This window comes from Centroberyx affinis, unplaced genomic scaffold, assembly GCF_046629955.1.
Source record: "Centroberyx affinis isolate AG114_WGS23_722 - 3 ecotype Tasmania unplaced genomic scaffold, CSIRO-AGI_Caff_v1 ptg000211l_1, whole genome shotgun sequence".
NCBI classification, from domain to species: Eukaryota; Metazoa; Chordata; class Actinopteri; order Beryciformes; family Berycidae; genus Centroberyx; species Centroberyx affinis.
In genome coordinates, this window is record NW_027278903.1 from 145,775 (window position 1) to 160,974 (window position 15,200).

The 15,200-nt window shown below is 41.7% G+C and overlaps 1 protein-coding gene across 1 annotated transcript; it reads right to left on the bottom strand.

Moving 5' to 3' along the window:
* Positions 1 to 8,339: 8,339 nt before the first annotated feature.
* LOC139662059 (extracellular calcium-sensing receptor-like) lies at positions 8,340 to 13,054 on the bottom strand. Its single transcript, XM_071540652.1, has 8 exons — positions 12,909 to 13,054; positions 12,334 to 12,628; positions 11,923 to 12,212; positions 11,234 to 11,529; positions 10,525 to 10,730; positions 10,127 to 10,348; positions 9,332 to 9,455; positions 8,340 to 9,250 (listed from the first exon to the last, which is right to left on the bottom strand). Exons 1-8 carry the CDS (start codon positions 13,013 to 13,015, stop codon positions 8,340 to 8,342), a joined length of 2,451 nt encoding a protein of 816 aa, XP_071396753.1. The 5' UTR covers positions 13,016 to 13,054.
* Between the last annotated feature and the right edge of the window lie 2,146 nt (positions 13,055 to 15,200).

Here is a 15,200-nt window from a genome sequence, read left to right on the forward strand (position 1 = left end):
TAAATTCACAAGCTCCATAGCTTTAGAGTCATTCTTTTTGTTGATATGAATATTCAGGTCTCCATTCAGGATTAATCTATCATATCTAGTGATAGCAAGTGAGATCAGCTTGCAGAAACGGCGATGAATATCTTGGTGGCCGATACAATGTAATGATGAGCACTGATAATTCTGCTTTGAGCTCAAGAGCAAGATATTCAAATGATGTAAATTCACCCAGGTCAATGTCATTACACACAAACTGTGTAGAAAACATCCTCTGAATGCCTTGAGTGATGTGGAGCAGAGGGTCAGGTGAGGGGGGAGAGATACAGACTGTCCTGTCCTTGTCCTTCGCGCTTATCTGTGCATTCTTGTTTTGGTATGGCATCCCAAGAGCATGACGTAGGTTGGCACCGAGTAGTCTGGAACCAGTGATGCTTGGATCAGGCTTAAAGCGGTCTTTACAGTTCCAAAAGATATTGAAATTGTCAATAAACTTTATCCCATGGGTGAGGCACGCCGATTCAGGTCAAGGAGTCTGCTAAAACATTTGATTCCTTTCCCCAAGGTTGGAATGGGGCCTGAAATGAATGTTGCGATTGACAGTCACTCAGCTTCTCCAGTAGCAGGCAAAAGTCTTTTTTCAGGATCTCAGAGCCAGTCTTCCCTCACAGAATGTCAAAAGACCCAGCGTGAATAATAATCCTCATGTTACTTGGATGTGTAGAGAGGATAACTGGCAACAACCCTGTTAGCTCCCTGACAGATGTGTCATAGTTAGATTTTCAGTCTTTGCCATTCTTATATGCTTGGTTATAGAGTCCCCAATCAGAATAGTGTCTGGCTTATCAGGTGTGGAGTTACCAATATTTCTTCTGGCCCTCGGCTTATCAGGTGTGGAGTTAGCAATATTTCTTCTGGTCCTCGGTTTATCAAGTGTGGAGTTAGCAATATTTCTTCTGGCCCTCGGCCTAGCATGTGGATTAGCAGGCTGCATTTTCCGCCTGGAGGTAGCCGCCGATGTTGAGTGCCTGGGGGTAGCATTAATGTTAGCACCGGGACCAGTGCTGGCATTAGCATTAGCTCTGCGGCTAGTACTAGGCTGCATCATGGAAGTGCCGTCATTAGCATTAGCAGTCACTAGATCCGGCTCACTGAGTATTTTGTACCTGTTTTCCAGTTGTAGTCCTGGCCGGGGAGAGTATTGGGGTTTCCTCTTGTTTTTGTTGTTGTTTCCTCCGCTGTCCCTACGGCAGACAACGTCCAACCAGGAGTCACCAGGAGTAGAGACTTTTGGTCTAGCACCCTTGCTGTGCCAATAGCCCATATTTGTGGCGAGTAGCAGTGGGGATGCCTCCGGGGCCAGTCCACCTTGCGGCTCGGAGATGGTGTCAGTTGGGTCTGTAGCGAGTGGCGGAGGGGATACCTCCGCGGCTGGTACATTTGCGGTTGGGTCAGGCCAGGGGAGAGTGTCGGCTAGGTCCGTAGTATGGGTCGTAGTGGCGGAGGCTGTACTTTTACCAGATGTTTTTACATGAGGAATGCTGGCTGAAGACTCAAACAGCGTGTCAATGAGCTGCTCATCCTGGTTAATTTGGTAAAGTGTAAGAATCCTACCTTCCAGTTCAGCAATTTGCTGTGATAACCTAAGGCAGCCAGCACAGTCAGAGCAGGAGGAAGAGTCACTGACTTTAACCATCGGCATTTTCCCACAGTAACAATAAAAAATAAATAAATAAAAGATAAAAAAGAACAGCAACAGAAAAAAGACTTCAAAATAGTTGGTCAGCGGGGAAAAACAGGAAAAGCAGGCAGGGAGCAAAGCAGAGAGCGTCTGGTCAGGGAGAAAGCCGGAAATATGTCGTCAAACTTGGACCGAGCAGTAGCTTTTTCCTGTTTGTTTTTTTTAAACTACCTTGTCTCGGGGGAGGTCACGTGACCCAGAAGCAAGATGGCTGCTTGAAATTTTCTCCGCTCCAAACTTTTACATAATTGCTACATTTTTTTGCTACACTGTCGGTCACAGGCACCATGCTCACGCTGTCCCCCCAAACTCTTCCAAACACTGCTCCCACTCCTTCTGCTGAAACAGCAGTCCTCAGCGCTCCTCTGAACATGGTGCTTCTCCGCCGTTTCTTTGTCTGTCAGGGACCTAAATCCCACGTCAGCTCCAGCACACGCTCCCTTCGCCTGCTGCTCCCTAAATGAGAGGGCTAGAAGGAAACCAAAACCACCAACACCTGTGGGCCAATCAACCACGGCCGAAAGTGGGGGAAAGAGGCGTGTCAACGAATTAATCTCTGTACACACAAGCACATACACTCGTCACCCTGTGACATGATAACTATGCGCTAGTCTAATAGGGTAATCACCTGTCTTCATATGGAAATGAGCCAATTAGGTTTTTGGAAGGGAGGGGAAAGGAAGTGTCAACTATTGGGATTATTACCAAAAAAAAAAAAACCTTTAATGCCACCAGAGGTGCCGGGTCCACACAAATAAGTACCGGAATGCAGGTAGTCCAAAACCACACTGGCTGTCGCATCCATGTTTGTTTTCCCGAGAAGACGCACTGGAACGCATTTAGATCGGAGGTCAGTAGTTCCAACTCGGAACTACCGACCTCCGACTTCCAATGGAATGCACCAAAAGACCAAGTGGACGCGAGCCCCTCACTGCAAATGAGTGCTTTAATGGTGGAGCAGATCTTAGCAGAAATCAAAGCAGTGGGTTCTCGTTTGGATGGCATTGATGAATCCGTCGGTTCCCGTCTGGACGGAATAGATGGGTTGCTGAAAGAAATGCAGTCTTCGATCTCTTCTGTGGAGGGTTCCCTTTCAAGCTTGACTAGCAGGATGGTGGAAACAGAGAAGAGGTTGGATGAAGCAGAAAACAGAATCTCTGCCACCGATGATGGGTATAAGATCTAGAGGGTTTTCTTCTACTTTTCTTATTTTGGAGCAAGACATGCTGTCATCTCTCTCTGTGTAGCTTTCGTCTCTCTCTCGCTCTCTGTGTGTTTCCCTAGCGATCTCTCCATGCACTGTAAACAATCGCTTTGATTGGCTGAGTTCAGTGAAATAGACGCATGTGATTGGTCTGCGATTACCGTACTGAACGATTACCATATGAGCTGAAATAGGTCTATAGCTGCGCCCGTGGAAAAAAATGCTCCATCAATCTTATTAATTCTCATTAGTTGATCAGAAATGGGTCGTGGTCCTCACAGAACTGTCACGGGGTCCGGATCCAGCCCGGAGTCCACCAGTTAGTGATGCCTGATTTAGAGCATCTACACAAAAAGTTCCCCACTGAAGCTAATTGGAAATTGTTGACTAATGCAAAAACTAAGCTCAATCTGGATCATACTCATCATATAAAAAAATGTTGCTTTTACCAAACAGAAAGACCATGAATTTGGTAATAAATCAAGCCGCCTGCTTAACATTTGAAAAAAGAATGTAACGACCAGTCAACAAAATCAATTAGGACACCCAAAGGCACGACCACTTGTGATCCTCTTCTCATAAACAATAGTTTCAGGGACTTCTATAAGACTCTTTACACTCCACAGTGCACTGGTTTAGAGTCCAACATTTGCTCCTATTTAGATAGAATCATCCTGCCTAGTGCCATGGAGGGAGACCATTCCACTCTAAACGCACCGTTTAGTCAGGAAGAGGTACGGGAAACCATTCAATTCTGTGCCTTCTGGCAATAGTCACCACAAATGGCTTGCTCTCTGAGACATTCCCAATAAGTAACGTTGTAGACAGGGTTGCCCCCTATTCTCCACTTTTATTTTTGTTAATCACTGAACCCCTGGCCAAATCCCTCAGATCCAACAGCAATATTTGTAGTATAATAGTAGGTGAGAAAGACCATCACATTTCACTATATGCTGATGATGTCCTTTTATATTTGACAAATCTTGAAATTTCAATCCCCTCGGTTTTGGATGTCTGTTACAGCAATCTTTCAGGTTATAAAACTAATTTAGATAACTCTATGGCAATGCCTCTAAATATTCTCCCCAATGCTGACATTCTGCTGCAATCTCCATTGCATATGTCAGAGAAAGGCTTTAAGTATCGGACATTTCGGTCACCCCTGACCTCAATGAATTATTCCAGGTAAACTATCCACCCCTGATCAAGAAAATTAAACAAGACTTAGTCAAATGGTCTGCCTTACCAACCTCCCTTTTTGGGAGAATTAATGTTATTAGGATGAATATACTCCACAGGCTGAATTACTTATTCCATAGTCTTCCATGCCTTCTTTCCTCTACCTTTTTTTAAAGATTGAACACTCATATTTCCAGATATATATGGAATTACAAAAAGCCGAGAATTACGTTTTCTAAGCTCACTAAACCAAAAGACTTGGTTGGAGCATCTTTGCCCAAGCTCCAGCTTTACTATTGGTCTGCTCAAATGAAAAACATGACTCACTATGGGTTAGTATTGAATGCTTGCCACCCAAGGCTTAAATCACTCTCTTTTATTTATAATTTTGATCAGGTGGAGTCTTTAACTAGCAATCTGATTGTATACAACACACTATTAGCAAATATAAAAAAAAACATTTAAATATTCCAACCATTATTTTACTATGGTCCCCCATTGCTCTCAATCCTGATTTTTCTTCACAAATAAGTAGCAACTGGGTGTCAAAGGAACTCCTGGATCTCTCAGGTCTTTTTACACAGCATAATTTAAAATCCTTTGAACAGATAAGAACTGGTTTTGATATACCCAAGAAGGATTTCTTTACATTTCTGCAGTCTCTACTGAGGGGGGACAAATTACGTTTAGAGATAATGGAGATTGAGAAGTGTCTTATTTCTGCTGTTGGTCTAAAGGTGTTATGACCCTTGGTCATATGTGTGGTTTTCCCTGTACTGTTGTGTTTTTCTGCTCTGTGCTTTCTCTCTCTCTCAGTCATCTGTGTGTCTGATGAGCAACAGGTGGTATGCTGTGATTGGTTGCGCGTGTGATTGTGTAGGTGTGTCCTGGCTGGTGATTGGTTCCTGCTGAGACACCAGAGTATAAAGCTGCTGCCACCTGTCTAGAGATGTCTCCTTTCTTTGCCAGCCTCCAACCTGCCAGCATCCTAGTTCTGTGTGTTAGTTCTGTTCATTGGTCTGTTGCAGCCCTGGGAGTTGTAGGGGTGGGTGGTCTTTTTGTTTGAGATCCTTTTTCTCCTGTTTTCCCTTGGTTAGGAGTGTAGGTCAGCCTCCTGTAATTTTGTTTATTTTCTTTAAACAGGTAAGATTAGAGAATCTGTGTTAGCTTTCTTTTTGTTTGTTATTTTGGCCATTTACCCACCCTGACGCCTGTCTCCCTGAAACAATAAACCGTTTGGGGCTTAAACTACTTGTTTGCTGGTTGTGTTTGGGAGCGGGGAAAGAGGGGAGCCATCCTTTTATGTTGCGCCCGGGTTTCCCCTAGGCCGGGGCGTAACACAAGGGTAAGATTTCAGACATATGCTATACTCTGTCGAATACCATACTTTGAAGGCAGTCTGGGAGCATGATCTAGAGGTAACATTCAGTAGGAATGATTGGTCAATAATTTGTAATAGAATCCTTCTTAAGTGTACCTCCCTCAGTGTGCCTGAACATTTTTTTTTTTCATAGGATCTATCTCACCCCTGCTCGCCTCCAGAAAATATTCCCTAACACTTCTAATCTGTGCTTTAAATGTAAAGCTCATGCAGGTACCTATATCCACTAATTTTGGACCTGTGATAAGATCCAAAGTTATTGATAAGATGTTCACTCAATCATTCAAGATATTATAGGTAAACAATTTATGAGTTCAAGCCTGTATCTCCTGAGCTATGACCCAGTTATGATCTTTGACAAAGACAAAGACTGCTTGTTAAATATTCTTGTCTAGCTAAAAAAAAATGTATGATCTACTCCACAAGTACCTTCTACATGAATGTGGCTGTCACAGGCCTCAGCCTTCTTACCCCTGGAAAAACGGACTTATGATTTGCATCAGAAATCGTACAAATTCTGGAGGACATGGTCACCCCTGTGGTCGTACCCAGAGAGACTCTGACCTGACCCTGTATATATTAACTTAGTGTGCTACTCCTAAACACTCCAAAATGAATGGATATAATCCTGTCGGGATTGTCTCCCCAATAATAAAGGGTATGTACCTTAACTACTTTTTTAACACTCAATAATAAATTAACTCAATAACAAATTAACTATTTTATTAATAATTATCAAAAGTTCAAACTTCATACAAATCTCCCCAATGGTCTGAACAATTGTTTTTACAAATTTAAATACAATACAATGCACCATTGCTGAGATATGGGTCCAAATAGCATGGACATTAATTTAATCAATTAATCAATAATAGTTATAATAATCATAAACACATCAAAATCAATAGAGTTAGTGACCCCACACTGATGACCCCTAGTTCCTCTAGGGGTCATCAATGTCCATACCAAATTTGAAAAGATTCTTATAAAAACTGTTCAAGTTATCGCGTTCACATGGAGGATCTGCGGGGGACGCAGAAGCAGTCGGGATGAATCCATAATAATTTCATGAATCTATAATTTATATCCCCGAAGGTTATTTCGGGGATATAAATAAAACTGGGGTGCTAAATAGCCCGGCTCAAAACTGTGGCAAAGGAGGGAGACAACACGAGCTGGCGGCTAAGAAAACTAATTTATTTACAGAAAACATAAGTCAAACGTGTAGAAGTCAGTACATCAGTATTGTAGAGCATGTATGGATGAGTGACAGTGTATGTGGAGGAAAGAACACAGCAATAAACTGGATGCAGCTGACAACCCTCCATTCAGCACCTGCAACACTCCAAAAAGAAACAGGGACCCCTAGTGTCCGGGAGGGGTAGTCACAATATATACAGCAAATATATATATATATATATATATATATATATGGAAAAATTTAAGAGACCACTGCAAAATTATCAGTTTCTCTGGTTTTACTATTTATAGGTATGTGTTTGAGTAAAATGAGTAAAATGAACATTTTTGTTTTATTCTATAAACTACTGACAACATTTCTCCCAAATTCCAAATAAAAATATTGTCATTTAGAGCATTTATTTGAAAACAACAACTGGTCAAAATAACAAAAAAGATGCAGTGTTTTCAGACCTCGAATAATGCAAAGAAAACAAGTTCATATTCATTTTTAAACAACACAACACAAATATTTTAAATTAGGAAGAGTTCAGAAGCAAAGCAGAGCCAGGCTGAGGTTTGCAAAAGACCATAAGGATTGGACCATAGAGGACTGGAGTAAGGTCATCTTCTCTGATGAGTCCAATTTTCAGCTTTGCCCAACACCTGGTCATCTAAGGGTTACACAGAGACCTGGAGAGGCCTACAAGCCACAGTGTCTCGCACCAACTGTGAAATTTGGTGGAGGATTGGTGATGATCTGGGGGTGCTTCAGCAAGGCTGGAATCGGGCAGATTTGTCTTTGTGAAGGACGCATGACTCAAGCCACATACAAGGTTGTCCTGGAAGAAAACTTGCTTCCTTCTGCTCTGACAATGTTCCCCAACTCTAAGGATTGTTTTTTCCAGCGGGACAATGCTCCATGCCACACAGCCAGGTCAATCAAGGTGTGGATGGAGGACCACAAGATCATATATATAGTCATGTTTATCACCCCAGTGCACTCAGTGCTGCAAAACATTGTACACCAACATAAGATGATTGTATTCACAAGATAATAAAACACATTGTTGTATAAGCAGGTACACTACTAGGTACACTATGTAAAATATGTGACATGCTATAAGCAAGCTTACCCATTTTGCATGAATCCTGCATTTACTGCATATTTTGCTATTTTACCTGTTTTTGACCAATATGTAAAATCTCCTTTAAACAGCAGTTACTTCAGCAAAATGCCACAAAGGAAATCAGTACTATTTTCTTTGGCTTTAATTTTTATTTGGCTTTAATTAAGTTAGATCTCCCAACAGGGGTCTACTGTGGATGTCAAAAGATTTTCAGCACAGGGCTAATTTTGAACAAGTAGTACACTTGAGGGACATTTAAATGATTGATCATTTTTGTAATGTATGTAATGTATGTAAATAATGAAAAAATAACATTTGCATTGTCATATATAATCTTGTATCTATATTATAAATTATGTTGTCAAATATAGTTGTCAAAATAAGACAACACAATAGATTAGTAAGGGATTCACAAAATATCACAGTAACCAAAGTTCTGACATACAAAATAGTTGCACTTATATATCTTTAAATTACGAAGGATAGGAAATTTGTTGACTATGTTACAATTGCACAGCATGAGCTCTGTTGCAATCTTACCTAGTTACAAACCTCATTTTTACTCATCATATGTTTCTTTGTGTTCCTCTCTGGCCTAAACAATATGATAAAGCACTTTGGAGCAAATATACACAGGATTAGTCCAAAACTGGAGGCCAGAATGGCAAATATCTCCACAGCTACAGTGAACTTCCCAGGGGAGCTGACATAAGCAGGGATAAACGTGATCCAGACTGCACAGAATATCAGCATGCTGAAGGTGATGAGTTTGGCTTCATTAAAATTATCAGGTAGTTTCCGGGCTAGGACAGCTAACACAAAGCACAAGACAGCCAGGAGTCCTATGTACCCAAGAACCGCCCAGAACCCTATAGCTGAGCCTAATGCACATTCTAGAATGATTCTTTCCTTGTATGTGGTTAGGTTTTTAATGGGGAAAGGGGGATTGAGAACCAACCAAAGAGTACATATCAAAGCTTGAATAATTGTAAAAGACAATACGGTCATTCTTTGCTGTGCAGGGCCAAACCATTTCATAACATTACTCCCTGGAAGTGTAGCCCTGAAGGCCATTAAAACCACTATAGTTTTCCCCAAAACACAAGATATACAGAGGACAAAGGCGATCCCAAATGCTGTGTGTCGCAGCATACAGGACCATTCAGAGGGCGGGCCAATGAAAGTTAAAGAAGATAGGAAACATAGAGTCAGGGCGAAGAGCAGCAGAAAACTCAGCTCAGAGTTGTTGGCCCTGACAATTGCAGATGCCCTGTGACGGAAGAACACAGTCGCTGTGACAATGGCCAGACAGGCACCACCAACTGAGAATGTAGCCAAGATGATTCCTAGGACCTCATGGAAGGAGAGAAACTCTACAGGCTTGGGGAAACATACGTTTCTCTCTGCATTGGGCCAGAACTCCTCAGGGCAAGGAAAACAGTCTGGGGAATCTGAGGATACAAAATCAGAGACAGTTTCATCAGTTTTAGTTTTTATCTTATAGAAATTTGTGAAAAAAACATTTCTTTTACCTGTAGTACTGCTAATCTCTCCCTCCGGACATGGTATACAGTCGTAGCAGCAGACAGGTCTTCTTCTCTGCAGCACTTTACGAGTTCCTGGGGGACAGCTCTCACTGCACACTGACACAGGCACCTGGCACATACATACAGGCAGATATAGCCAGTGTGCTATACTGTTTTTAGGATATCACAAAATAATCAAATGTCAGAACAGAATATGTTAAAGGAATATTCCACTTAGTTTTAACATGGGGGTTATTTGGCACTTGACCGCCATGAAAACCAGAATAGTAACTACTCACCAAGATCTGATGCAGCTGGGATGATTCAGATTTTTTTTAAGAGGCCCACGAAAATAGCCTGAAATCTTATATTTAACATGTTGGTGAACAGATTCAACAACATATCCCACTTTTAAGACAACAGAGCATCCTGGGTCCATCCTCATTTTGCATTTCTATTCTTGGTTTACATTAAAATTAGTATTTAAAAATAATAATAAAAATGTAATTCAGTGAAATTACTTCCTAAAATGTTGCACCCGCAGTCAATTGAAAATCACAAAAGCATGATCTGTTGTTGAAGCTGTACACCAGTGTGTTAAATGTAAGTTTTCAGGCTATTTCCATGGCCTCATTCAAATGAATGGGAAGAAAAGATCCGATCACGACAAACTCGTCCCAGCTGCATCCGATCTTGGTGAGTAGTTTATATTCTGGTTTTTATGGCGGTCAAGTGCCAAATAACCCCCATGTTAAAACGAAGTTGAATATTGCTTTAAATTATTGCCCTCAGGCTCCTTACCTGTGTGCCACCCTCTGCCCAGGTGAGGTTCCTGTTCATACGGAACTCCTGGCCAGCTGGCAGAGATGCATCATAGTGTCCTACTGTCACAAACTCAGTGCTGCCACTCTCACTTCTCTGCCAGTTAACAAGCTCATATGTGGCCACAGGATCCCCGTTGGCGTCAAAAGAGACCGGATAACCATTACGAGAGAAATTAACTCTCTTCAACTGACCTTTAACCTGCATGGATAGAGTGGAAGAAGAGACAGTGGGGGGAAGGGGTAGGGGTGGCAGTGTTTGGCAGAGAAGGTGAATAATGTAAAAAAAATGTAACATTCTATGTAATCAAAGGTAAATTAAATTAGCATGTTTTTAAATCATACAGATAGGGTCTTCATTTATTCCGTTTGATTGACCTGTGTGGGCTCTATCTTGGTGAATCTGTCACATTGAGTTGTGGAGTTTGTCTCCTGACACACTAAATTGTGGATGGCATGTGCTATAGCGTAAACAGCCTTGTACACCATGTTAGTGATTCGGAGTTGAGATGTGTCAGTGTACGGGCTCTGGAGCTTCTGCATATCTTCAGTTCCATCACACACTCTCTCCCCTGTGTCAGCACCTACAAACACAGAGAGACAGGAACAGGTTTATTTTAGCCTCGACAATTCTAAGAATATCATGAAATCTCTCTTTTTTTTTTTTTATCAAAGATATCTCCAAACATTCCTTGCAACAACTTGTAGCTCTACAGTATTCTCATTTATTCGTAATAATGTAATGTAATGTAAAATCTTATCAAAATCAATCTGGTGATTAAAGTTGTCATGGGAGTTCATAGTGTCAGGAAATGTGATTAATCAGAAACGCACACCTCACCTTATCATCAACCTTAGAGATTTTCCTCTCAATTAACATACAACTTCTAGGAAGAATTGAGTAATGACCAAAAGGTTGGTCTTGAAGTGGCTAATAAATGTCCAATACCAGTCACTATCAGGAAACTCAACCCAAATGGATAGATAATCCAAAAGACAAGAATGTATTAAATACCCAATCTCACCAACCACAAAGCAGCACTGTGAGAAATAACAGCATGTTAAAAACCAATACAACTTTTCTCACCTTTTCCTAACCGGCAGTTGAATGCACCCTCCCAGAACTCAGTAAGCAGCTGGGAGCCAGCCACTTCAGCTGGAGTGAGATCCAGCAGGAAGTCTCTCAGACCTGGGATGACAGATTGCTGAATGCCAAATCCAATGGCCCCGGCACAAAAGCTGAACCTCAGCATGTCCATGTCGGTTAGCCAGGACTCACTGCCTATCCACTGGCGAGATGGAGAGGGCTGCTGCGCCAACTCCTCCAGCAGGATCCTCATGTCTCCAGAGGCTGCAAATGCCACCACAACCATGGCTGTGGACCTGGAAAAAGACAGATTAATATCAACATGAACCTGAAATGTAATAATGGAATGCAACTAGACCTTCAAAATAGATTTACATCAATTTACGTTAGAGTGTTTTGTTTTTTATGTGTCAGGATAGAAAACATAACAAGGGCTTAGAGAGATTTATTTAAACGTTTTAGTGTTTTTGTTTGTGGAATAGCATCAGTATCAGATAACCACAGTGATAACCAGTATGGAAATGTTGGGCTCATATCATCCAGTTCGGCTACTCAATTTCCCAAGAGGATCATTCAAGTTTCCTCAAATAGCCTAAAGATTAAAATGTTTTAATGTTGTGGTTTTCGGAATATATAGGCTATCACTAAGCATAGGGAACACAACAGAATCAGTGATGTAGCCTATAAACCTGCGGATAACATCCGCCACGCGTCGAATCCTGCTGCGTGGGTGCGTTCGATGGAAAGATACCGAATATTCCACGCAGATGCCCTCTTTGCGCGCTGCGTGCAGAAAAGACGCCATGCCGTTATTCCCATAGTCCGAGTTGGACCGTACAGCACCGATCCAGGTCCAGCCAAAGTGTTTCACAAGCTTGGCCAAAGCGTCAGCCTGGAACTGGTCACTCGGGATTGTCCTGAAGAAGGTCGGGTACTGCTGCTTATCGGACAAGCATGCACAAGTGGCAAAGTGGCTCACCTAGGAAAACAGCAGGCCTAGTGCAATTATTGAACAGAACAGTAATGGCCATGGTGGGAGAAAAACAGCACTATGTTAATTATCCAAACACCTAAGCAGGTCAGCAATTGGAGAAATTTACCTGTGGTATGTTAAAGGGCCCGATGATGCGCGACATGCTGATGGATGGCGTGGATCCGGACTCGCCGACAATAGCCGTTACCATACCCGACTGTGAGCATTTTTCGCCGGTGTCAAACATCGGGTGCAGGCCATTTGTCAGCTGGAACGCGACTTGTACCGCCACGGGAACTGAGGCGCACGAGTCGTGGATTTGGTAACCGAGCCTGATGCCAGGCAGCAGCTCCATGCTGTTGTTGATCTCCTCGATGGCAAAGACCATTGCGCGTGAGAAACGCAGTTCACGGGTGTCCATGCTGCACACAGACAATGAACCACTCATGTCACAGCTGAAGTTTGCACAATACATTGCGAATTCACAAATTAATAACAGACATTCAATGTAAAAATAGAACTACAATTCTTAATGACAGGCTAATTGTGAATTGTTGAATTAAAAAACACAACTGTTTCATAAAGGGTTCAGAATACTTATCAAAAAAGTTTGCAACATAATATATTGCATAATAAAACACATTTCTATCCCAGCACAATCTCATTTCCTCTTATGCCCCACTTCTTCTCCATCTTACTAACCTCCCTGTACACCTTAGGGGCTCAGGCATGCTGGTGTAGTTATGCTTCACTGTGTGCATGTAGTTGTGTATGGAGAAAACACCCCCAATAACGAAGTCACCATCCATTGAGAATGCAGGTAGACGCGGGCTGCCCTGGAGCTTACATCTGACAGAGTGAGCAGGAGCCCCTGTCACAGATGCAGCCCCAGGCCCGACCCCAGCACCAGTCAGAGCCTCTATGAGCCCAGTCCCTTGTTTCAGGCTGTCCCCAGACCCATTCAAGGCAAGAGCTGAGTGCAGCACAACCAAACCCAGAGCCACCGTCAGCCCAATAAAAAGAGTTGAGGAGATCCCCATCCCTGAAGTGTGTGTATGTGTGGATAAGGCAGCTCTCACAGGTCAGAATGCATTACCACTGGGTTATATAGCTTTTCACACAAATACTTCCCTCCTTCTACTGTACGTCAGCTTACTATCCATCAGAGAGAGGAGGCCCTATACCTGGTGGTCTTGTCTTTGTCTTAGTAGCTGCTGTCCAAGTCTTTAGGACTATGGGTTATATTCTCCACTCAATATCCTTGTCCCTTGCCTCCCCTTGTAAACCCTTCTTTGTAAAAAAAACAGATATCCCCTTATGCAGTTACTTCTACACCTAGACAATGTTTATTGCTTGGTTTTCACTCATGTTTCAGGCCTTGTGAATGCGCAACAAGGGTTGTTAGTTTGTGAGGTTTAATTGATTTTTATTAATAAATCACAACACATGTTCAATTAATATCTTTATCTAGTAAAGCATGTAAAAAGGTTTGCTCCAAACAATTTAAGCTTTCTTTTCCAAAGTGAAAATAATATAAATCCAATAAAAATTCAGTGGCACAATAACATCTGATATGTACAAACAATAACCCCTTACATTTTCAGCATCAGATACTGTTTAGTGTTACAATTTTTGTCCTCAACAGAATAATGTAATACTGTTGAGAAAGCAGACATAACAACAGCTGGAGGCCAGAATAGCAAACCTCAGTTGTATAATTCATCCTTAATCTGCATAATTCCCAGAAAAGCTACAGCAACCGAGGCAAGGCCAGTTGTACAGAACAGAAAGACCCAGATAGCACAAATGAGGAAGAGGAAACTCCAGGGGGTTCAGTTCCAGGATCTTTGCTCCTTCCATCCTCTCCTCTGTTGCCTTCACATTTTTAACAAACTGATGTTCAAGGAAGTGATGTTTTACTCTCTCAACATTCCACCTTTTCACAGTTTTCATCCTCCCCTTTTGACATCCTCTATCATCCTCAAAGTTTTCCCTCTATATTCCTCTTGAGGCATGGGGGTGCAGCTGTCCTTTTTCTAATTTCTCCCATTCCCTTTATAGCATGTGACCAGGGAGAGAGGGGGTTCTCAATAACTTAAGTATCAGGCTTGATTTACCGTTTATCTCCTCAAAACAAACACCATGATCATGGAGGCACTGTCAGAAATCGAGTAGGGATGACGCAGACAAAAGACAAGTCATTGATCCGTTGTTGTGACACTCAAAGTCTTAAAGAACAGTATATGCTGAAATGACAACAATCACTTGCTCTGCTGGCCCCATTAAAGGAATAGTTCACCCAAAAATGAAAATTCTGTCATCATGTACTCACCATCATGCCAGTTCCAAAAAGACCTATATTTACACCATAATTTAGTGCAAGTCAACTACAGCTGATTGATTTGCAACAAATAATGGTGTATAGGTCTTTCTATTCACATTGTGATTGTTTGGCTGTTTTTGTTTTGGAACTCTAAAGAACAGGTCCCCATTGACTTCAGTTGTTTTGGAGAAGGCTGCTACGAAGTTGTGCTGGCAACCTCCCTGTGTGTTATATGGACTAACAAATTTCACCTGTGTTTCATTTGGTATGAGGGTGAGTAGATGATGACAGAATTTTCATTTTTGGGTGAACTATTCCTTTAAGGCTTTATCAGCAAAACAAATAGCACTTGACTAAGTAATGGTAATTTTCTAACAACAATACATGACACATACATGAAAAGGGCAACAGTATAGCTTGCTTAACCTCACTCAACATTCAGAAACCATACTGGACTCCCAACAAACAAAAACACTACTGTACCATAATATGAGAAATAACAAGAACATAAATGCAAGTTCATAAAAATGTGTTTTTCGTGAGTCTTTAAGAAAATACAGAGATTGCAAGTTCTATTTCCTGTTTGATCATCTTATGGCTTTTTGGAATAGTTAAAAGTGTTTCTGTTGCAATTTTCTTTTTACATTTTAGGCAGTTAGATGATGCTCTTA